The sequence below is a fragment of the Suncus etruscus genome, chromosome 1 (assembly GCF_024139225.1).
Source record: "Suncus etruscus isolate mSunEtr1 chromosome 1, mSunEtr1.pri.cur, whole genome shotgun sequence".
Lineage (NCBI taxonomy): Eukaryota > Metazoa > Chordata > Mammalia > Eulipotyphla > Soricidae > Suncus > Suncus etruscus.
In genome coordinates, this window is record NC_064848.1 from 138966644 (window position 1) to 138991846 (window position 25203).

The window sequence follows — 25203 nt, forward strand, 5'->3', positions numbered from 1 at the left end:
TGCCTGTATAGACAAAACACCTAAAATCAAGAGATAAATGGGGACAGGAAACCGGACAAAGAACCCTAATATGAGAAATGTCCTCTTGAAATAAGTGAAATATACCTCCCCCCAACTAAAATGGAACTGGGACTGGGTGGCTGCCAACCTTTATAGATTTAAGTCAGATGTACATAGAGAGTGTTTTAAGTCTCAGCACCATACCAGACTTTTCCTATTTCACCATTCACTCAAACTTAAAGGCCCTTATAGCAATAGGGAAATTTCCAACTTAACTATCCGTGAATTTGTCGAAATCAATGCATTTTAAAAATTCAAGGCACCCGAGAGGCTCCAATCGGTTTAATCTTTTTGTTTTGGGGCTATACCTAGCTATAGTCAGATGCTTACTCCTGATTCTGCACTCAGAAATTCACTCCTAAAGGGGCTCAGGAGTCATAAGGGGTATCAGGGATTGAACCCGGGTAGGTTACATGCAAAGCAAGTGCCTTACCCATTCTACATTTATTCTGAGTGCATCCTAAGAGGGAATTATAGTTGCTTGGTAATCTTATTTGGGGGTAAAGGGGGTGCAATAGGTCAGTCCATTATACATGCAAGGCATGTGCTCTCTCAGTGAGTTACATCTCTCATCCTACAGTTGTGTCTATTTTATTTATTTATTTATTTTTGTTTTTTTGGGCCACACCCAGTGATGCTCAGGGGTTACTCCTGGCTATGCACTCAGAAATCGCTCCTGGCTTGTGGGACTATATGGGACGCTAGAGAACGAACTGAGGTCAATCCTGGATCAACCGCATAAAAGTCAAATGCCCTACCACTGTGCTATCGCTCTGGCCCCTAGTTGTGTTCAATTTTTTCTTTTGGTAATGCCGGGAATCAAACTCAGGTAAGACAAGCATTTTATAATTGAGTGACACCCCTAACTATGCACAGTATTTTCTAAAGCTATATAAAACAACTAGATGTTGGTGATACAGCTATTTTATCCCATTAGGAATCTTACTTTTTGCTGTATTACTTATCTTAAAAATGTATGGGGCCTATAATCAAAGCATACAGCTTAACAAAATTTTCTGCTCACCTTTTAGAAAACCCTTTTGGATGGGGGAATGGGAAAAGATATGTCTATAAAGACCAAAAGATCTGTCATTGATTCCAAAGTCCTCTCCAGATGACTGGGGGAGGGGGAGAGAAGCACACCTGGCAGTACTCAAGGATCACTCCTGGCTATTCTTGGAAGAATGTATGTGGTACTGGGATCAAACCTGGCTCAGCTGCATGCAAGAAGTGCCTTGCCCTCTGTACTATCTCTCTGGTTTTTGAGAAGGAAAATTTAAAAACTGGATTCAGTTAGCTACATTACTACCATTCTACATAAATACATAATAGGTGTAAGCTTACAAATCTCAAAAAAGTCACTAGGTGCCTTAATGAGGGCGAAAAAATAGTAATACACTAAAACAGAAGGAAGATGGAGAGATTAAAAAAATGTAACTCGGGCCGGAGAGATAGCATGGAGGTAAGGCGTTTGCCTTTCATGCAGGAGGTCATCGGTTCGAATCCCGGCGCCCCATATGGTCCCCTGTGCCTGCCAGGAGCAATTTCTGAGCCTGGAGCCAGGAATAACCCCTGAGCACTGCCAGGTGTGACCCAAAAACCAAAAAAAAAAAAAAAAAAAAAAGTAACTCTTTAAAAATACCTGCTTGAGGTTTTTATTCTACTATCTCCTGCTATATAAAGGGCTAAAGATTGGGACAACAAAAATGGGTAATTTCACTGTTAGGTATCGAGTTGGAGAGGAGAAAAGTAAAGTAAGATACAGAAAAAAATTTAATTAGGTCAGATAGTAACAATTATTCCAACAATCTGGCATTTGAAATGAGATTTAAGTTATTTATTATACAGTGAAGAGCCTTAATGGACAAGTTTTAAAATGACTCCAAGCGGGAAGTCTAAAATTATAGTCATCAAAGTCATGCAAAGGATATATTTAAACATCTATTATACTATGAAGGTCCCCCTCCCCAACAAAAGTCACTGATTATTTAACCAAGGTCAAAAAGGGGAAAATTCAGCTAAGTAGCCATTTCTGGAATTACTGCCTACAAAATGTAGGATTTTATTTTTCTTTTATTCTCTTGATTACAAACTCTCTAAAGAGAGAAACTAGCAGTTACATACCTATAGATGGAGATTTGAATGGGTATTTATCTGGAAGGTCCACTCTGACTTTCCATACTCCACCTTCATATGGGGCTGAAATAAAAATAAAAATAATCAATATTTCAAAAATTAAAATATCTCTAATATCTCCAAATATAAATCTGTGTACAAATTAATTTAATCTTATCCGACACCTTGAAAATTCACCTCTTCAAGAATCACGAGTCACTACCATTCTATATAAATTCATATTCAGACTTAAATATATTTAAAAGTTCTAAAATAAACAAGGATTTTCTTCCCCTTGAATTGTTGTCATTGAATTACTTAACACACTATATATTTCATTCAAGCCCCAGGAAAAATAAAAAAAAGGAACATTTCCTTCAAAACCATTTATGTGGCAATATATAATAAAACTGAGAATTCATACTTTAACAATGCCAAAGAAATGAGGTAAGAGTAATTTTAAAACCATGATTTTGTTACTGGTCCCAGATTCAATTCAATTTACTTGTAACAAACAATACATACCACCCTCTCTCTCTTTCATAGCCTCATTGTATATTATAGAATAGGGAAAAAAGATTATAGTAGAAGAACACATACCAATACATGTACTTACTTCCTTGTGGTCCATAAAACTTCACTACAAACTCATTGAGTCCTCCCAGGATCGTGACCTCATGTTTACTCTCAATGCTATGGTGGAAAGTAAAGGAAATTACACAGACTCTAAGCTACCCAGAACTAATGACAGCCTCGAGAAATACCATTCAGAGTGTTAACAAAATGTACCCGGAGACCCATAAAATGTAAAAACAAAACAAAAACAAAAAAATCAAATCCTGTAGTGGATAGATCTATCTTTGTGAAAAGGATCAGCATCAGGGATTCACGGATGTAGCTCAGCAATAGAGTGAGGTGCTAGACTAAGCCCCAGCTTACAAAAAACCAGCAATAACAACAAAGTGTATGACAAAACTTCAGTCGAGGATTCAAATCCCAGAACTGCCATTTACTGGGTAAACTAGATAAAAATTACTTGAGACTCTGTTCTGTAGCAAAGTGGAAAAACACCATTTCATAAAATTTCTAAGGATTACAAGGGTTAAATATGTAAAAGATAAGAATGCACTTTGCAAGCAAGCAAATGAAAGTAAGACTCTTAGTTTTTCCTTCTTTTGTATTTTCTTTCCTGATCTAGCCCCAATGAATCATAACCTAGTACACATAAATTCAGTATCCTTTATGGGGGGGGGCAGAGGATTATGGGGTGAGATGCAGGGGAGCAGTCCCAGCAAAACCCAGCCAGCTGTGCAGACTTGATGGCTCCATCAAAGGCCTTATCATGAAGTACGCTTGGATCTAGTGGTACTGGAAAGCCACTCAAAAGTTATATTCAGGGGCTGGAGAGATAGCATGGAGGTAAAGCATTTGCCTTACGTGCAGAAGGACGGTGGTTCGAATCCTGGCATCCCAGCCTGCCAGGAGCGATTTCTGAGCGTCTACCAAGTTGGCAAAATGAGTTGTGCTATATTTATGCTGCCTTGAAATGGTAGATTAAAAAAAAAATCAGATTTAAAAAAAAAAAAAAAGAATGTAGATTCAATTGAAAGAAAAACAGGGGAGCCAGAGAGATAGCATGAAGGTAGGGCGTTTGCCTTGCATGCAGAAGGACAGTGGTTCGAATCCTGGCATTCCATATGGTCCACCAAGCCTGCCAGGAGCGATTTCTGAGCATAGAGCCAGGAGTAACCCCTGAGCGCTGCCGGGTGTGAACCAAAAACCAAAAAAAACAAAAACAAAAACAAAAAAACATTGCATTAAAAATAAGCAGTGCCATCACCACAAATGAAAATTCGCCCACAAAAAATATGCAACTTCACTGCTTGATAATGCTTGTCTTTAAAAAGACAAGGTACAATGACAAAAACAACGATCAATTTCTGAGATATATTGGTCAGACAAGTAGTTGGGCAGAAACTCACTAGAAGTTTTCTTCATCACTTTCTCAGTTCTCATTAAAATGTGTTAAAAATATCCAATAATCTCATTCTATTCACTTCTCATCCAAATTGCCAAATAATGCTTTTCACTTACTTAGCATTTCACTAGTGAAGTATCAGCACTTTTAGAATAAAAAAATGATTTAACATTCCCAGAAAGTTCATTTCACTTTTAAAATGCCAACCACCCACCACCTTATTTTCCCTGAATGGCATTATGATGATACAATCTAATATTTAAAGGCGAATGCCAAACTGTCAGGAGATATCTGACATTCTTGGCAAAACGTGTCTATCGGGACCTTAGAAATGATTTTTATATAGTCCTGGAATTTTCCAGACAGGGAGCCAAAGGCTAAGCCCATGTCACAGGACTGATTTTAACAGGCCCAGATCCACGTTTCCGACAGCATTGTTCCCTAGGCTTATTGGTAATAAATTTATGAAACAGAAGGTGGCCTCCCTGCATTGTGTCCACAGGGAAAAGACCCATGAATGCCTGTGCCTCGGGCGCAGAGGACAGAAACAATTTGTGTAGCTCAGTGAGTCTGATGCTCAGTCCAGTTTCTTCCCAATCTCCTGGAGGCTCGAAGTTGAAAAAACTCAACTAGGAGCAGTACCTAGTTTTTGTGGTAGAAGTGTCTGTTAATGCAGTAATATATACAACGATAAGAAATAATACTTTTTAGGGCCGGGTAGGTGGCGCTGGAGGTAAGGTGTCTGCCTTGCAAGCTCTAGCCAAGGAAGGACCTCGGTTCGATCCCCCGGCGTCCCATATGGTCCCCCCAAACCAGGGGCCAGGAGTAACCCCTGAGCAGCAAACGGGTGTGGCCCAAAAACCAAAATAAATAAATAAATAAATAAATAAATAAATAAATAAATAATACTTTTTATAAAGAACCCAAACTGAAATCTTCAAGTGTGTAGTATGTCAGATTTGCTTCAAAATAACCCAGGGTGGGTAGTTAAAAGAATGGTAAGGAAATTATATTGGCCCTGTATCAACAATTACTGCTAAATCTGAATAATGAGTACTTATTGAAAGTTAATATTCTGCCAATATCATCAGCTCACATTCTAAGCAGGGGTCTCAAACTCAATTTACCTGGGGGCTGCAGGAGGCAAAGTCGGGGTGATCCTTGAGTGCAAAGTTAGTAGTAAGCCTTGAATATTGGGGGTGTGTGACCCAAACAAAAACAAAACAAAAAAAGATTCCTCTAGGGCAGGGCCACAAAATGTTGTACGGAGGGCCACAAATGGCCCGCGGGCCATAAGTTTGAGACCCCTATTTTAAAGGAATCAAACTTAAGTGGTTTCCTAAGGATGTTTAGAAAAACCCAAGCCAATGGAAGAGGGTGGTTTTAGCAGGTCCATGGCAAACAGCCTTTAGGAAAAATAATAATTAAATATGTGCTTCTGCTTAAATTATAGAGGAAAATGGTCAAGTGAATAGCAAAGGATCCTGCTTGAGACTAAGAATTTTTAGACAGCTTACTATGGCATGTTTCCCAGCTGTATTCAGGGCTTACATTTAGCTCTGCACTCAAGGATCACTCCTGGTGGGGCTTAAGGGACCATATGAGGTGCCAGAAAATCACACCAAGTTGGCTGCTTACCATTTCTTCTGCCCCTAAAAAAAATTTTTTTAAATTTTTAAAAATTTTTTTTTTTTTTTTTTTTTTTGGTTTTTGGGTCACACCTGGCAGTGCTCAGGGGTTATTCCTGGCTCCAGGCTCAGAAATTGCTCCTGGCAGGCACAGGGGACCATATGGGGCGCCAGGATTCGAACCGATGACCTCCTGCATGAAAGGCAAACGCCTTACCTCCATGCTATCTCTCCGGCCCCAAAATTTATTTTTATTATTTGCTTTTTGGGCCATACTTGGTGACACTCAGGGGTTACTCCTGGCTATGTGCTCAGAAATCGCTCCTGGCTTAGGGGACCATATGGGATGCCGGGAAATAAAACTGCAGTCTATCCTAGATTAGTGCATGCAAGGCAAATGCCCTACCGCTTGCACCGCCTCTCCAGCCCCTAAAAAGGTTTTTTTGAGGCTTGGGTTTACCAATTAGGTAAAGGGGAAATTTTATTCCAAGATAAAAAAAGCTATTGAGATAGAAAGCAAGGGAAAAGTGAAGAAAGGTAATAAGGATCAGAGGTGGGGTAGGAATGGCTTCTTGGGACCAGAGCAATAGTACAACAGGCAGGACACTTGCCTTGCACATGGCTGACCTGGATTTCATCCCCAACATCCTATATGGCTCCCTTAAGTATTGCCAGTAGTTGTTGAGTGCAGAACCAGGAGTAATACCTGAGCACCGCTGAGTATGGTCCAAAAACAAAAACAAAAAGGAAAACGCTTCTACCAGTGATAAGATATATATTTATAATGAATACGGGCATGTTTTTATTCATGTTTGATTCCTTCTCAATCTGGGAGGCAACAATACAGTAACAATTAACAGAATATATATGTACAGTATCTCCTAAATCCAAGCAGATTTATTCACTGTACCCCCTGATAAATACATATCTTAAATCTATCCACATCAATAAATAGAAACTCATTAAGCTGAGATATGGAGAATAAAGGACTGGCATCTATTAAATCCATATAAAAACTGATTTACTGAAACTGGAGAGATAGCATGGAATTAAGGCGTTTGCCTTTCATAGAGAAGGTCATTGGTTTGAATCCCAGCATCCCATATGGTCCCCCGAGCCTGGCAGGAGCAATTTCTGAGCAAGGAGCCAGGAATAACCCCTGAGCACTGCCGGGTGTGACCCAAAAACCAAAACCAGAACCAAAAACAAAAATGATTTACTGAGGGGCTGGAGAGAGAGCATGGAAGTAGGGTGTTTGCCTTGCATGCAGAAGGACGGTGGTTTGAATCCCGGCATCCCATATGGTCCCCCAAGCCTGCCAGGAGCGATTTCTGAGTGTAGAGCCAGGAGTAACCCCTGAGTGCGGCCACGTGTGACCCCCCAAAAAGACCCTGATTTACTAATTATTTAGTAAATTACTAATTATATATCTCCCGAGTAAGAACAAAGACAGAAAACAAAAAAACTCTTCTCCAGACAGAATTTCTAAATGAAAGAATACCAAGGGCACCAGAGATGTGTATGTTAAAGAGAAAACACACACAAAAAATTTTTACTCAGGCCAGAGAGATAGTACATGGGTTACAATGCTAGCCTCAAAAGCAGTTATCCAGGTTTGATCCTTGGCACCACATATGATACTATGATACCCTTAGCACCACTGGAATAATTACTGAGCACAGAGCATTGCCAGATGTATCAAAATAAGACTTTGCACAATGGGCTACCAGTATAGAATAGGAAGCTATTTCTTGAAGCTTTGGAGAAGTTGATGAAGAAAATGTACTATGTGGGGCCGGTGAGGTGGCGCTAGAGGTAAGGTGTCTGCCTTGCAAGCGCTAGCCAAGGAAGGACTGCGGTTCAATCCCCCGGAGTCCCGTATGGTCCCCCCAAGTCAGGGGCAATTTCTGAGCACTTAGCCAGGAGTAACCCCTGAGCATCAAATGGGTGTGGCCGAAAAAACAACAAAAAATATGTACTATTCATTTTATATAGAGCTTCAGAGCAGCAAGACATGGATGTGTAGCGGAGGAGAAAAAGATTTTTAACTTTAAGCAAAGAAAGAAAAGCAATGGATGGGTCCACGGGATAGGGACCGGTGTATTGCAGGAGGAGAGGAGAGAACCCTGGGCCCTAAAGCATGTGTTTTATCTGGTCAGTGGGGAGATAGTTGACATTTCTGTGTGCAGAATTGCAGCTTTTACAAAGATAACCATGATGTAGTATGCAAGACTGACAGTGTGAAAAGCAAGGTTAATGCTGAGGAGCACAAAGTGTCCCAGGCCTCAACTAAAATAACAGCTGTGGGAATGAATGGAAGTCATGATGAAATGGAGACTTTGCAACTAACTGGACAAGCCAAGAGCTTTAGCACTACAATCTTCCATTTGCATGAAAATTAAAAAAACTACAGAGCAACGGTGGATTCATTTTCTAACTGTAATCCTGGTTTCCTCCCCTCAGAGAAGTCTCCTGGGCCCACCACTCTCCTTTTCCACATACTCTAAACGTGCACTCAGTGACATATTTTACTCTTATGCCGTGGATTGCCTGTCTACTTCTACCTATCACAATGCAAATTTCAGGCAGGCAGGGACTAATTTTTGTTCATGGTCGCATTCTAAAACCCTAGTTGAGTGCCAGCGCAGAATGGGTACACAATATTTATAAACTGAATGTGTGAATGAAGTTATAAGACAGACATAGCCTACTTCCATGTGCAGGTCAGGTCTAAAAATACTGTTGGTCTTGGCCTTGTCACTCAGGTGAAGTGATACTACAATTGGCAAAATACAGAACAAAAGAGTTTTATGTTACAGAAGACAGTTTTGAACACAGTAGTTGAAATATAAAAAGAAAAGTCAAGTGGCAATATATTATACAGTTGGAAATTTTAGGCATCACCCAGGAAATCAATAAACCACTGATTTAGTGACTATTTCCTAATCTCTTAAAAAGGGAATTGCGAAGCTTTTATTAGCTCATTAACAGTACTGCCGAAAGAGTAAAACAAATACAAAGCCTGCCCAATACTTGACAAAAGAATTTAATTTTTTCAAGATCTAATATTTACTAAGCAAAACTCTCTGCTTTCAGGACTTATTCCTGGCCCTGTGCTCAGGAATTCCTTCTGCAATATTCAGGGATCACAATGGGTATCGGGATTAAACCTGGGTTGGTCATGTGCAAGAAAGGCACATTTGCCATTATACTGCCTCTCTGGTACCTAAGATTCCTCTTTGCAAGATGTATTAATCGATTCTATCAAACACCAAACTCTTAAATAATAGAAGTGAAAATTTAAGAGGTTTATATGAATATGGTTTCTAATAGATTTTAGGAAAAAGTTACATCTGAAAGACAGAAAATCTAAGCTACTCCCAACAAAATAATCTACCATATTTTCCGGCATATAAGATGCCTTTTGCAACAAAAAAAAAAGTCAACCGAAAATTCAGAGGGTCGTCTTATACGCCGAGTATATCCTGAAAAATTGTTTCAATATGCCTGCTAAATGAAAATTGTCTTTATGTTCGCCACAAAATCGAATTTTCCAACTTGATCCTGCACCAATCACTGCAAGGCTGCTCACCGGCCCTCTAACTCAAGCCAATCCAAGCAGGCTTTTTTATGCATGCAAATAAACAGTGTTCTGGACCCAAATCTACACTGTAAAAAGCCTGCTCAGATTGGCCAGAGTCAGAGAGGAAGTCTATTACAGTTGAACCTTTGGCTGGTTGTTGTATTGGCTCACTGTCGTACATACAGTTTGCAGAACAGAACGTTCTGTCTGATACAGTGAATATAGGCCTAAACCTATGTTTTAACTTCAAAATTAGGGGGTTGTCTTATACGCCGGAAAATACTGTATACAGCAGATTTAGAAAGTCAGATAACCCTGTGGCAGATAAAAGCAATGAAGGAAACAAAGCAATAGTGAAAATATTGACAGTTTTAAACACAAGGAAATAGATGCAACTAGAGTTAGACTGTTTATTTTGGTTTGGGGGCCATACCTAGAAGAACATACTTCTCCTACCTCTGTAACAGGGAATCACAACTGGCACTGCTCAGGGGACCATATGTGGTACCAGAACTCAAATCTGGGTAAGCCTTATGTATGTAAGGCAAGAGCTTTTTACCTGGTGCACTTTCTCCAGACCAAACTCTTCCCCCCCCCCCAAGCTCTTTTCTAAAAAGTTCAAATTCCAGTTTAAGTATCTCAAAATACTGGAGCCAGAGAGATAGTACAGCGGTAGAGCGTTTGCCTTGCATGCAGCCAATCCAGGACGAATGGTGGTTCGAATCCTGGCATCTCATATGGTCTTCCAAGCCTGCCAGGGGTGATTCTGACTGCAGAGCCAGGAGTAACCCCTGAGCGCCGCTGTGCTTCGTATGACCCCAAAACAAACCAACAAAAAAGTATCTCAAAATATGTATGCTCGGGGCTGGGGCAATGGCGCAAGCAGTAAGGTGTCTGCCAAGCATATATCTATATGCTTGAAGGCTCGCAAGAAAATGGGAAACAGCTCTTTAATAATAGTACATTTACTAGGGCCAGAGTGGTGGACTGTAGTTCGATCCCCCGGCATCCCATATGGTCCCCCAAGTCAGGAGTGATTTCTGAGCACATAGCCAGGAGTAACCCCCTGTGCATCAGCAGGTATGGCCGAAAAACCAAAAAAAAAAAAAAAAAAAGCATTTACTTTTAATTGAAAATTTACAAATCCATGCATAATTAGCTATTACCTATCTAAACAAGTCATGAACTGTTGAAAATCCAATTTTCATTACTGGGTTTCCTTGTTATAGCCAGGCTCAAAATTAAAAGCTACAGAAGGTTAAATGCAAATAATCTACCCCCAATGTTGTTTGTTTTCTTAAGTGTGAGTAAAAAAGAATATTTAAGGAAACACTGGGTGTGGGGGAGGAGAAGGGACATACCTGGCAATGCCCAGGATTTACTCCTGGTTTTACACTCCTGGTCCACTTCAAAGGACAATATGGGAACCTGGAGGTTTAATACAGGTCAGCTACATGCAAAGGAAATTCCTTATCTACTGTACCATTACTCCAACTCCAGAAAATGTTAATGTATTTTTAGAGGGGTCTCTCATGTATTCAAGGGTAATGACAATTATCTCTCTCTCTTTTTTTTTTTTTGGTCACACCCAGCAGCGCTCAGAGGTCACTCCTGGTTCCACGCTCAGAAATCGCTCCTGGCAGGCATGGGGGACCATATGGATGCCAGGATTCGAACCAATGACCTTCTGATAAAAGGCAAATGCCTTACCTCCATGCTATCTCTCTGGCCCCAATTATATCTTTTTTTAAACTTTTGTTTGTCCTTTACTTTTGGAGCCATACTCAACAAGTATGGAACCTCTTTACAAGATGACCTACCCTCTCAATCCTGTGGACTGAATACTTTCTCTTCTGTCCATTAATCAGTGTCTAAGATCAAGGTCATTATTAAACTAAGTTGAAGGTGGCTTTATGGCATACCCAGGCTATGTACTTACTTGTTAATGTTTCCAATTTTCTCTAGGAATCTTTGAGAAGTTACTTCTTTATTCATTTGAAATACCAAAAACAGCTTTTACCCAATACCCACTCAATGAAAATAGAATTAAACTAAGTGTTTAATAATCCCTACCCACAAACGTTCTAATCAAGGCATAAGTGATCTATTCATAGTAGCAGTGACAGCAACATTTTAAAGGAAATATTTTCTTTGGCCCTCTTCAAGTGATATATAGAACATTACAACTGCAAAGTGATGTGTAAGAAGTAAAAAAAATAATTAAAAAACAACAAGCAGCAGTACCCAGTCAGCAGATAAACATGGGAGAGAGAAAAATAATGGATCTCAGAAAATAAGCTGGAAAAGAACCTGAGATATGTAGACCAGCCACCACATCCAAAGACCCACGTCCCACATAACCAAGGTCAGGTCTGTCTCCTCTCCCTTTCTTCCTCTGCAACTGGTACATTATGAGTTTTGTCTCTAGAAAACCTGTAATTCCCTCACCTGCATCTTTATGATTTCATTCTCTCAAGGAGAAGTTTCTTGTTTTTGCGGTGGGCACACAACTGGTAGTCGCTTAAATCTAGCAGGAATATAATCATGCGGGATCCCTCCCTAGCAGGGCTCTAGAAATCATATGAGGGACATGGATAAAATTGTGTCACCGCAAGCAAGGCAATTACCCTACCATCGTTACCATCTCACCAATCTTTTCAGGGACAGGCTTCTTAGAGCAAACATTTAAATTCAAAATTAAAAGAGGTAGGAAGAGAATATATAGTGCAGGAGTTAGATGCCTGTCCCCTTGCAATGTGACAGATGCTGGTTCAATCTCCAGCACATCTTGTCCAGAGTAGCCGAGTATATCTAGGTATGACCCAACCCCTTTCCCCCAATTATATTAAAGGAAAGATTCCACATGTACAAATATGATATGATGTGTGGCCTTTTTATGTTGTTTTTGGGCCACATGTAGCACTGTCTCACTGACAGTGTCTCACTGATAGTGCTCACTGACCAGTCCTGGCTATGAAATTAGGGAAACCCATAAGAGGTGGCAGGATCAAACCCAGAAGGCCTGTGTGCCTCAACTCACTGCCTATCTCTAGTCCAAGTATAGCCTTTTAAATCATTGCTCTAAAACAGGGGTCCTCAAACTTTTTAAACAGAGGGCCAGTTCACTGTCCCTCAGAGCATTGGAGGGTCTGACTATAGTAAAAACAAAACTTATGAACGAATTCTTATGCACACTGCATATATCTTATTTTGCAATGAAGAACAAAACAGATACAAATACAATATGTGGCCCAAGGCCATAGTTTGAGGACCACTACAAAACGTCAGAAATAGTGTAAGGGTCGAGTGTTTGCAAAACCCCTGATACCTGAAAATAGCAGGATATAGTCTCAAAACTGAAACACAGGGGGCCGGAGAGATAGCACAGTGATAGGGTGTTTACCTTGACACAGTCGTTTCAATATGGACAGTGGTTCAAATCCCAGCATTCTATATGGTCCCCCATGCCTGCCAGGAGCAATTTCTGAGTGCCAGGAACACGGAAGTAACCCCCTGACTGCCGCTGCCAGGTGTGACCCAAAAGCAACAACAAAACAACAAACAACAACAAAAAAAACAAACGAAAAACTGAAACACAAATCATTGCTCTAGATTCTGGGCCACAATGTCCTTACCTCAATCCATTCTCCATGAATTCTCAAATGAATGTTCAATACTTGTTTTTTTTTTTGGTTTTAGGGCCACACCCGTGTCAGTGCTCTGGGGTTACCTCCTGGCTGTCTGCTCAGAAATAGCTCCTTGCTGGCACGGGGACCCATATGGGACACCGGGATTCGAACCAAACCACCTTTGGTCCTGGATCGGTCTGCTTGCAAGGCAAACGCTCGCTGTGCTATCTCTCCTCGGGCCCTCAATACTTGTTTTTACCTTAATGATTTCATATTCATTAAGGATAGCAGGTGTCTGGGGCCAGAGCAGTGGCACAGGTGCTAAGGTATTTGCCTTGTAAGCTCTAACCTGGACAGACCGCGGTTCAATCACCCAGCATCCCATATGGTCCCCCCAGCCAGGAGTGATTTCTGAGCACATAGCCAGGAGTAAAACCCTGAGCATCACTGGGTATGACCCAATAACAAAAAACACAACAACCAACAAAGAAACCCAAAAGGATAGCAGGTGTCAAATATAAAATGACATTAATAGGGCCCAGAGAGATAGCACAGCAGTGTTTGCCCTTGCAAGCAGCCTATCCAGGACCTAGGGTGGTTGGTTCGAATCTGGTGTCCCATATGGTCCCCCCGTGCCTGCCAGGAGCTATTTCTGAGCAGACAGCCAGGAGTAACCCCTGAGCACCGCCGGTGTCCGGTGTGGCCCAAAAACTAAAAACCAAAAAAAAAAAAAAAAAATGACATTAATAAAAACAGCCTCGGGGCCGGAGGAGATAGCATGGAGGTAAGGCGTTTGCCTCTCATGCAGGAGGTCATCGGTTCGAATCCGGCGTCCCATATATGGTCCTTCCCGTGCCTGCCAGGGAGCAATTTCTGAGCCTGGAGCCAGGAAATAACCCCTGAGCACCTGCCGGGTGTGACCCAAAAAAACCACAAAAAAAAAAAAAAAAAAAAAAAAAACAGCCTCAATTTCAAAGCAAGTAAAAAAGGGGGTAAGGGGGCCAGTGGTGCAAGAGGTAGGGTGGTTGCCTTGCATGCTCTGACCTAGGACCACGGTTACATCCCCCAGTGTCCCATATGGTCCCCTAAGTCAGGAGTGCAAAACCAGGAGTAATCCCTGAGTGTCACTGGGTGTGGCCCAAAAGAAAAAAAAGTGGGGGGGGGGAGACAGCAGGGGCCAGAGAGGATAGCATGGAGGTAGGGTGGTTTGCCTTGCAGGCAGAAGGATGGTGGTTTGAATCCCGCATCCCATATGGTCCCCGAGCCTGACAGGAGTGATTTCTGAGCATAGAGCCAGGAGTAACCCTTGAACACTGGCGGGTGTGACCCAAAACCCAACCCCCCCCCAAAAAAAAATAAAAAAAAAAAAACAAATTTCAGTAGATAATTGAAGCTGCTCTTTCTAAAAATCCATGGTAAAAAAAAATCCCCACGAAATTATGTATGCACACAGGTGTTGGATCACACATGTGAGATATACACTGTACTACTGACCAAATCTGATAAAATTTAAAAAAAAATATTTTTTGTTTTTGGGCCACACCCAGTGATGCTCAGGGGTTACTGCTGGCTTTGCCCTCAGAAATCGCTCCTGATTCAGGGGACCATATGGGACGCTGGGGAATCAAACCTAGGTCTGTCCTGGGTCAGCTGAAAGCAAAGCAAATGCCCTACCACTGCACTATCGCTCTGGCCCCGTTAAAAGTAAATTTTAAAATGGAAAAAAAAAGTTGCTTTTTCAAATATGCACTGTACTATAAAAATAGACCTAGGATGAAAAAAAGCAACAAAAGATCCTGGAAAGTCAAGAGATGTAAAGTGAAAGTCAACTATAACTTAGGTGTGCAATGTGATACAAGAGGACTGGAGCTATTTTAAGTATCATACAAGTAACAGGTGAGAGAGCTTAAAGTTCAGAGAGCTCTTGACATAATGGAAGACAACCCCAGTATGTACGACTAATACATAATAAGAAAATGGCCCACAGGTATAGTGAAGAATATATAGCAAATATATAAGTGATAGGAAAGCTGGACTAACCTTGGAGTATTTTTGCATATAATCAACTTATGTAATATACTTTAAGACTTTCAATTCCTAGCTCATAAAATATCAAACGAAACAATTTCCTTTGTAGCCCTCCTTCATTTAAAATAATTGTATAAAATTATTATCCTGGGGTCAGAGTTATTGTACAGAGGAACATGTTTGCCTTGCATACACAATCCGGGTTCAATCCCCCAGCACCACATTAAGCTCTCCTGATCCCCCTCCCAGACTGATCCTTGAGCACAGAACCAGGATAGGTCCAGTGAGCACCACTGGATGTGGCCTCAAACCAAATTAAATACATACATACATACATACATACATACATACATACTATACTACATACAAATATTATTCTTGGGTACAGCAGGGTAGGGCACTTGTCTTGCATGTAGCAGGCCCGAGTTCACACTCTGGCATCCTGAGCACCTGCCAGGAGTAATTGCTGAGTGCAGTAAATCCCTTAAACATCCCTGAGTGTTGCCCCAAAACTGAAACATACCATATAGCTGATATATAAATTTTCCATCCTTAATTTTCCATCAGATGATTAGTTTCTTTATTTTTATCTTAAGTCCAAGACAGAAATATGCATAAACAGTGATAAAGACTGTATTGTTATGAAGTGTGAGTAAAAAAAACGCAAAATTAAGTTTCTCACCAGTGTTTCCTTTCCTGATTAAACAATGTGAGGAAAAAAAAAGTTATTTAGAAAAACAAGATAAAACAAACCTAGACCTAAACAACACTCAATACATATAGATAAGAATTTCCAGCTTGAAAAGTAGCCATACTTCAGGTTTCCCTGTCTTCGTGTTTGTACAATGGAGATAAATAAGGCTGGTTAGGCCCAGGGGCCACAAGGAGTCCAACATTCTGGTGCCTCAGTGAAGAAGGCCAAATGCAGTTTTCAGGACTATTTTTTATTTTTTATTTTGGTTTTTGGTCCACACCCAGTAACACTCAGGGGGTTACTCCTGGCTATGTGCTCAGAAATCGCTCTGGCTTGGGGGAACCATATGGGACACAGGGGGATAAAACTGCAGTCCATCCTAGGTTAGCTCGCCCTATGTCTTGCACCACCGCTCTAGCCCCTCAGGATTCTTCAACTATCTACATAACCTCTTCTGTAAAGTAGGGATTCAGAGATATGTTGAAACAATTTTTTTTTTTTTTAAATAAATCACCATGGGCCAGAGAGATAGCATGGAGGTAAGGCGTTGCCTTTCATGCAGAAGGTCATTGGTTCAAATCCCGGCATCTATATGGTCCCCCGAGCCTGCCAGGATCAATTTCTCTGAGCTTGGAGCCCGGATAGTAACCCCTGAGCGCTGCCAGTGTGACCCCAAAAAACCAAAAACAAAAAATTAAAATCACCATAAGATAGTTAAAAGTTATTGATAGGGATGGAACATTCATACAGTGGTCAAGCGTTTGCCTTGCACATGGCGAACCCGGGTTCAATCCCAATTGGGCTTGGTCCCCCCCATCTGATCAATACACATCCCTTCACCAGTATTCATTTCTGCCAACAATTTCCGTAATTACTGTATGTTCCTTTACCCAACCCACAGCCTACTTCTATAGCAGATAGTTCTCCCTCTTTCTTTTCCCTCCACTTTCTCATAACCGTTTCTCCTTTTCTCCCTCCGTCCTTTTAGGGTATCACAGTTTGCCATACTAAAAAAGTATCTTTTTTTTTGTGTGTGGTTTTTGGGTCACACCCGGCAGTGCTCAGGGGTTATTCCTGGCTCCAGGCTCAGAAATTGCTCCTGGCAGGCACGAGGGGACCATATGGGGCACCGGGATTCGAACCAATGACCTCGTGCATGAAAGGCAAATGCCTTACCTCCATGCTCTCTCTCCAGCCCCCTAAAAAAGTATCTCTTAAGATACTTAAAAGTGAGGCATCTAAGGCCCGGAGAGATAGCACAGCGGCATTTGCCTTGCAAGCAGCTGATCCAGGACCAAAGGTGGTTGGTTCAAATCCCGGTGTCCCATATGGTCCCCCGTGCCTGCCAGGAGCTATTTCTGAGCAGACAGCCAGGAGTAACCCCCTGAGCACTGCGGTGTGGCCCAAAAACCAAAAAAAAAAAAAAAAAAAAAAGTTTGAGGCGTCTCATATGGTCCCCCCAAGCCAGAGGCAATTTCTGAGTGCTTAGTCAGGAGTGACCCCTGAGCACCAAATGGGTGTGTGGCTCAAAAAAAATCAAAAGAATTATATAAATTTGAATCTCATCAACACTTTTACAAAATGTGTAATGTTTACTCATCCAATTAATATATGCTATATGATTTGGGGAGCCTTTTTTGAGCCACACCCAGTGCTCAGGGGTTATTTCCTGCTCTGCACTCAGAAATTACTCCTGGCAGGCTTGGGGGACCATATGGGATGCCAGAGATGAACCTGGATGAGCTACATGCAAAGCAAAATGCCCTACCTGCTATGATATTGCTCTGGTCCGTGCCATATAATTTATCCTCAGTACTTAGAATGAAAGCTCTTGTATAAGGAATAGTAGTTACTATTAAACATCCCAAATAATATTTTCTATTAGGTCAATTTCCAAGTTTCAGAATAACCAAATAACATTACTATGGAGTATCAGGATTTTTACCATCATAAGTAAAAAATAGAAGTTTTATGTTTTTTGGGTTTTTTTGGTTTTTGGGTCACACCTGGAAGCACTCAGAAATCGTCCTGGCAGGCACGGGACCATATGGTATGACAGGATTCGAACCACCTGTCCTTCTGCATGCAAGGCAAATGGCCTTACCTCCATGCTACTCTCTGGTCCCAGTTTCATTTTTTTTTCATAATCTCTATCCATGCAATGTTAACTACAACCTATTTGCTGGCTATATTGATACTCAAAAGATTACATTAAAGAACTCATAAGTATTATATTACTGCTAAGCCAGCAATTTTGTTAAATATTATGCTTTTCTTTTCAGTATTCACCCCTAAGATCCCCGGCACAAAGATGGTTATCTATATTAAGAGTGTTTTCTCTTTATAAGCTTTCTTTTCTCACTCCTTGGCTGGATTAGGACAGCAGGCTCTAAGTTAATTGCTGCCAGGAGAAAAAGGTGAACTCACAGATAGGCCTGGGCTGACAAGAGGCAGGCAGGCAAACAGATCAATACCAGAGTGCAATCTCCTCAGAATTGATGTGAGACTCTGTCACAAAAGGAACCACTGACATTCCTTTAGGAGAATTACAGGCTATTTGACATTAGCATTATCGAGACAGTAAAATCCAGGACAGAAAGGTCACAGTCTGGGAATGGCAGGACAGAAAAATTAAGTCCTAATGCCCAATTCCCTCTCTGCCACTCAGTTTTTGCTTTTTTATGGGGGGTAGGGGAGAGGGTGGGGGAATCACTCCTGGCTCTACACTCAGAAATCACGCTTGGCAGGCTCGGGGACCATATGGGATGCTGGGATTCGAACCAATGACCTTCTGCATGAAAGGCAAATGCCCTGCTGCCATGCTATCTCTCCGGCCCCTCTGCCACTCAGGTTTTATAAAACCATCCTAGTTTCAGAGCTCCCTTGCTTCTTGGGAATAGGGGGCTCCCTTCTAAGAAACAGAGATTGCACAATACAACAAGTACGGAATCCTAGTGGTTAGAATAGTTGGCTCTTGGCTTGATAGTTTACTTGCCATATGTTCTTGGTTAGATCACCTAACCCCTATATACTTGGGTTTCCCTCAATATAAAAAGAGGGAGTATGCCTATAAAAGGGATTAAATGAAGCTCAGTATTGCTTTTATACTCCAAAATAATATCCTTAGATGTGACAGGGTCCATCCAGGAGCCTGATTGACTTTGGACGATAGATTACTATATCTTCCTAACCACCATAGCTGAAATGAAATCTCGTCGATCTTGGAGGAAGTTGAGTACATATGTGACATTTTACCTGTAATACACTTGGTACAGAGACTAGCCATTGCTAATGAGGAGATTATTAACCTATAACTTGTTCTAAAAGATAGCATTCAGCTCAACTTTTAGGCTGATTGAAGTAACTCCCTAGTTTTTTTAAATTGCTACTTCCCCCTTTAAAGTCACAAATATTAATAGCAGCTTGGACTTTCGACACTCAAAATGTACTGGGTGCCAAAATCTGCCATTCTAATAATGTGTAACTTTCACAAGAGTCCAGAAAGATGCACTATTATTACAAAGACATGCTAAGTAGCCTGCCTAGTATCATAGGACTGAAACCGAGGCAGTCCAGTCCAGTTCAAATCTTCTCTCTCATCAATCCTACTTTATCTCTACAGAGACCACAGGTCTTTTGAGAGGGGTGGGACATAACCAACTTCTCCTGATTCAGGAGATTATCTCTGACTGTAGCACACCACAGAAGACTACGTAGGTAGGAGAAAGGGCTTCTGGTAATGCAGAAACAGGTCAAGAGCCAACACACAGATAGCTGAAGAAAAGGCCACATTTTCACACAAGACAGAGTAGAGAGAATTCAACTGACTTACTGGCATGAAAAGGAGAGAAGGCCTTGGAAATAGGTGGTATCCAACCTGATAGACGGAACAAATGACACTGTTTTAACAAAAATGAAAAGGAGGGCAGGAAAGAGTTGGCTAGTGATAGGGTCACAAGCACAACACAGGCACTTAAGAGTAAGCTGATAAACACAAAGTGATTGTCCAATACATTGCTTTAAGTAATCATATCCCATTTATTTTTCCTTTAATAGTTTTTGGACCAAACCTGACTGTGCTAGGGCTTATTCCTGGCTGTGCTCAGGGATCAACTTTTGGTGGTACCCAAAGGACAATATGCCATGCCAAGAATTGAACCAGGCCCAGCAGCATACAAGGCAGGTACCTTAACCCCTTTATTATTTTTTAGGCCCCAGTAATCCATTTCTTATCTTGTCTTATCCTTCTTGTCTTTAAATGTAGGATTCTTTAAAAGGGGGGAATACCAAGTACATATGGCTCTGGTAAGATAAATATGCAAGTAAAATACTTCTGATTCTCACTATTTTAAGGAGTTTTAAATAATTTAACAGGTAGGAGCCAGGAAGATAGTAAGCTGCTTGCCTCACAAAGGGCTCATTCAGGCTCTACCAGCAGACTCCCCAGAGTCCTGAAGGAGTGATCCCTGAGAACAGATCTAGGAGTAAGCCCTGAGCACTACCTGGTATGGCACCCACACCCCCATAAAAAGTAAAATTAAATAAACAATTTACAGGTGATTCACAAATGAAATCTCGTTGATCTTGAGAGCAGTTGAGTGTTCCACTGTTCCACTGGCAAGAATTAGAAGTCAGAATGAAGCAAAGTCCTCTGGAAGAAAGCTACAGAGTGGACCAAATCTGGGCTTCGGGCCAAGCCACACCACTTCCTCAATAAGAATCCAAAGAGCTAGTTATTCAAGGTGGTTGAGCTGGACAGAAACGTACCCCATTCTATGAGAAGCCAATCAGAACCTGTCTATTAACAAGATCCTGCTGTGTTGAGCATGGACATTGAAATCTGAGTAAACACAAGGCTGGCATTTCCACCTCCATAACCATATTCCTCTTTGCAATCCCATTTGCAAAAATGGAAATCATATTTTCTCCACAGGTGGCTGAAAATAAATGTTCTATATTTATCAATATATAACTTGATATGACAAGTGTAGTCTCTTACACATGTTACTTCACTTAATCCTCTCAGCAACCTTCTCATGTATTCATTCCTTTTTCCACTGCAAAGATAGCCAGGTACTGATGTTTTTAAAGACTGTTGGTGAAACATCAGGCTTATCTACTAAATACTCTGCTTCTCATAAAGCCCAACCAGGCACTATAAAAGTGGGTCGAAAGAAGGGAAGAAGTCTTGTTTGGGGTCTTTTGGGGGGGAGGGAGGTTACACCTGCCAACGCTCAGGGGTTATTACTCCTAGCTCTACGCTCAGAAGTCATTCCTGGCAGGCTTGAGGGACCATATGGATGCTGGGATTCGAACCACTGTCCTCTGCATGCAAGGCAAACACCCTACCTCCATGCTATCTTTCCGGCCCAAGAAGTCTTGATTGCATGTCAAGAAAATGTAAGTTTTTTTTTTTTTTTTTTTGGTTTTTGGGCCACACCCGTGTGATGCTCAGGGGTCACTCCTGGCTATGCGCTCAGAAATTGCCCCTGGCTTGGGGGGACCATATGGGACGCCAGGGGATCGAACCGCAGTCCTGATCCTAGGCTAGCGCTTTCAAGGCAGACACCTTACCTCTAGCACCACCTTCCCGGCCCCGAAAATGTAAGTTTGAAGTTAAAATATCCACCAATTCAGATCAGGAATAGCACTCAAAGAAGTTTAAAAGGCTCCACCAACTTGCCCTGAACTGTAAAAGATGTTGTAGTAGATTACTTTATCTCAAAGTTTGTGCTGACATAGCAGATTAACCTGCAGAAAATGATGGTGATCGAGAAGAGCAAATGAATATTTTAAATGGGACAAGAAAAAGATTATATGGCTATATCAGAGGTTACCTAGCAATGCAAATTCAAACACACACAGAAGTATGTTTCTCGTTAGGACTAAAATTCTAGGTTTTCTTTGTAGATATCAACTTTTCAGAAAAAAAAGTACATACAAGATATTTTAAAAGCACAAGTTCAGAGAGACAAAACACTGGAATATGGTACTTGCTATGCATTTGGATGACCCAAGTTCAACTCCCTGAAACTACATATAATCTTCTGAGCACTGCCAAGGAGTACTAACATAGGTCAAGGAAAAGCCTGAGCACTGCAGGATGTGAATCAAGTCCTCTCCACTCTGCCCCCCAGAATAATAAAGCACAAGTTCTATCACATAACCAAATACTAGAAGGGTCACCATTGGGGCTGCTGAGAGGGTCATTGGAGACACTCAGAATGCTCTAACCAGGTTGGTTAGTCTGAGTGGAGATCTCTTAGGTACTTCGCAGAATTAGGCTGGGAGCCAAGAGATAAAGAATTTTAAGTTTAGAGACCTGGTGTTCAGGCAGTAATAGATTAAAACTGTGTCAACTAACCAAAGATGAGGAACAACTATGCAACTGAGCAAGTAGATTACTATTTAAAGGGCAGAAGAGGAGAGACTACAAGACAGATTGAAAGAGAAACAATCCAGAAGTACTTTAAATACGTGTTAGGTTATTGTTCAAGGTCAGAATTTAACAGGTGCATTTATAATTATTTCCTATAATATGACAGTTTTAAAAGATAAAAAATTTGCTTATAGTAAAATCGGGAGGTGAGGAGATAGATCTTTCAAACACACTATAATATTGGCTTAAGATACACCCTGCTAACTTATTAATATTCCACAACATGAAATAAGGCTGGATGAAAGGAACAAATAATTTTCTGTTGGAACTTAACTTTACATGTTTAAATCTTGCCAAGTGTCCAAACGTCTGATACTAAAAACATCTGTGTCAATTTTCAAGGTGGAGATAAAAGCTCCAAGGTAAATTTTAATGACTAACATTAGGTTTGGGACTTTACCGAGCCTTTACATTAAGTAACAAATGATTTTGGTTTTTTGTTTTTGTTTTTGGGCCACACCCGGCAGTGGTCAGGGGTTACTCCTGGCAGGCACGGGGGACCATATGGGACACCGGGATTCGAACCAACCACCTTTGGTCCTGGATCGGCTGCTTGCAAGGCAAACGCAGCTGTGCTATCTCTCCGGGCCCTACATTAAGTAACAAATGAAACCTTCATCCTAAGAGGTCTCTGATAGCCAGGAGAATGCTGTTCTCCCCACCAGTATCAATGAGTTTATGACTTGCAAAACTGCAAGTCACCAAAGTGTCATGGAAAATAATTTCAATTTTTCTTTTTAAAAGCAAAGTGGACAATTCCTTATCAGTATGGACAATTTAGTTGGGTTAACAACTACACTGTTAAAAAGAAAGCAAACGACCTGGAGAGATAGCACAGCAGTAGAGTGTTTGCCTTGCATGTGGCTGACCCTGGACGGACCGGATTTAATCCTCGGAGTCCCATATGGTCTCCCAAGCCAGGAGCGATTTCTTTTTTTTTTTTTTTTTTTTGGTTTTTTGGGTCACACCCGGAATTGCTCAGGGGTTAGTACTGGCTCTCTGCTCAAAAATCACCCCTGGCAGGTACAGGGGACCATATGGGATGCCCACCGTCCTTCTGCATGAAAGGCAAACGCCTTATCTCCATGCTATCTCTCCGGCCCCCAGGAGCGATTTCTGAGTCATAGCCAGAAGTAGCCCCTGAACGTCACCAGGTGTGGCCCAAAAAACAAAAACCAAAAAAAGCAAGCAAGCAAACAAACTGAGTGCAAGAGCAATAGTACAGCAGGTAGGGTGTGTGCCTTGTAGTAGCTGACTAGGTTCAATCCCCAACATCCTACATAGTCTCCCAAGCCCTCCCAGGAGTGAGCACTGAATGCAGAGTCAGGAGTATAAACATGGCTAAAAGACAGTATAGAAATAAAACCCAGAGACAATAGGCATGAGAGCCAGAAGGACCAGCCCATGATATGAAGCTTAGAACAAAGAGTGACAAACACAGTTAGAGAATTAACTACACTAATAACTACCATTTAAAATTTAAAAACAAACAAAAAACAGCAACTTCAGGTAAAATGTATCATACATTTGTCAAAAATCAACACATTATATACTTAAAACTGCTGAATTTGGAGTCGGAGAGATAGCATGGAGGTATAGGCCAGGAGCAATTTCTGAACATGGAGCCAGGGTTACTCCTGAGCACTGCCAGGTGTGACCCAAAAACCACAAAAAAAAAAAAAAAGGAAGGAAGGAAGGAAGGAGGGAGGGAGGGAGGGAGGGAGGGAGGGAGGGAGGGAGGGAGGGAGGGAGGGAGGGAGGGGAGGGAGGGGAGGGAGGGAGGGAGGGAGGGAGGGAGGGAGGGAGGGAGGAGGAAGGAAGGAAGGAGGGAAGGAAGGAAGGAAGGAAGGAAGGAAGGAAGGAAGGAAGGAAGGAAGGAAGGAAGGAAGGAAGGAAGGAAGGAAGGAAGGACAGGAAGGAAGGAAGGAAGGAAGGAAGGAAGAAGGAAGAAAGAAGAGAAAGAAAGAAAGAAAGAAAGAAAGAAAGAAAGAAAGAAAGAAAGAAAGAAAGAAAGAAAGAAAGAAAGAAAGAAAGAAAGAAAGAAAGAAAGAAAGAAAGAAAGAAAAGAAAACTGCTGAATTTATGTAAACAAATTATCAGTAAGATGTTAAGTTTCTACTGCTGGGGATCACACCCAAAAAGGCATGTACTGTATTTACCACATCCCATCTTCACCTTAGGTAAAGTCTAAATAAAAAGGGAAGCAGAGACCAAGTATACAAGTATAGGAGTTAAGAATCTTGCCTTGCATGGACCCAACCTGGTTATGCAGTCACCCTACATATAGTCTCCTGAGTCCCAACTGGAGTGATTCCTAATTAGAGTCAGGAGAGACCAATAAGCCCCACACCTGGGGTGGCTCAAATTTCCTGGCACAAAGTAAAAAGATTGCTAATTTAATAATGAAAAGACAAAGACAATATAGTATTTAAAAAATATCTACAAAAGATAATTAAAAAATATTAAAATACACTTGTAAAAAATACAGGCTAGGGCCCGGAGAGATAGCACAGCGGCGTTTGCCTTGCAAACAGCCGATCCTGGACCAAAGGTGGTTGGTTCGAATCCCGGTGTCCCATATGGTCCCCCGTGCCTGCCAGGAGCTATTTCTGAGCAGACAGCCAGGAGTAACCCCTGAGCACCGCCGGGTGTGGCCCAAAAAACCAAAAAAAAAAAAAAAAAAAAAAAAAAATACAGGCTATGAAACTGCACAACTTAAGATTATAGCTGCGGTCAGGTAATATATGCATTGCTTTTTTTGTTCATTTTTGGGCCACACCCAGCAGTGCTCAGGGGTTACTCCTGGCTTTGTGCTGAGATACTCCTGGCAGGCTGGGGGTGGGGGAGACGACCACATGGGATGTCAGGAATCCAACCTGGGTAGGCTGCTTGCAAACGCTTTACCCACTATGCAACGCTCCAGCCCCATGCATCACTTTCAAGTTCTATGACATCACATCAAGGGTGTGAAGCCAGATATTGTGGAGTAGTCACACTTCAGAAATCAGAAAGCCTATGGGTTCCATCCTATCCTATCTCACTCTAATAC

At 41.5% G+C, this 25203-nt stretch overlaps 1 protein-coding gene across 1 annotated transcript in view; it reads right to left on the reverse strand.

Annotated features, from left to right (window-relative positions):
• The window catches only part of UBE2H (ubiquitin conjugating enzyme E2 H), a 325238-nt gene that overhangs the window by 49958 nt on the left and 250077 nt on the right, over nucleotides 1–25203 (reverse strand). Inside the window, exons 3-4 of the mRNA XM_049775634.1 lie at nucleotides 2792–2868; nucleotides 2185–2259 (exon numbers count right to left, since the gene is read on the reverse strand). Coding sequence (XP_049631591.1) covers nucleotides 2185–2259; nucleotides 2792–2868 — 152 coding nt within the window. The remainder of the gene's footprint in view (nucleotides 1–2184; nucleotides 2260–2791; nucleotides 2869–25203) is intronic.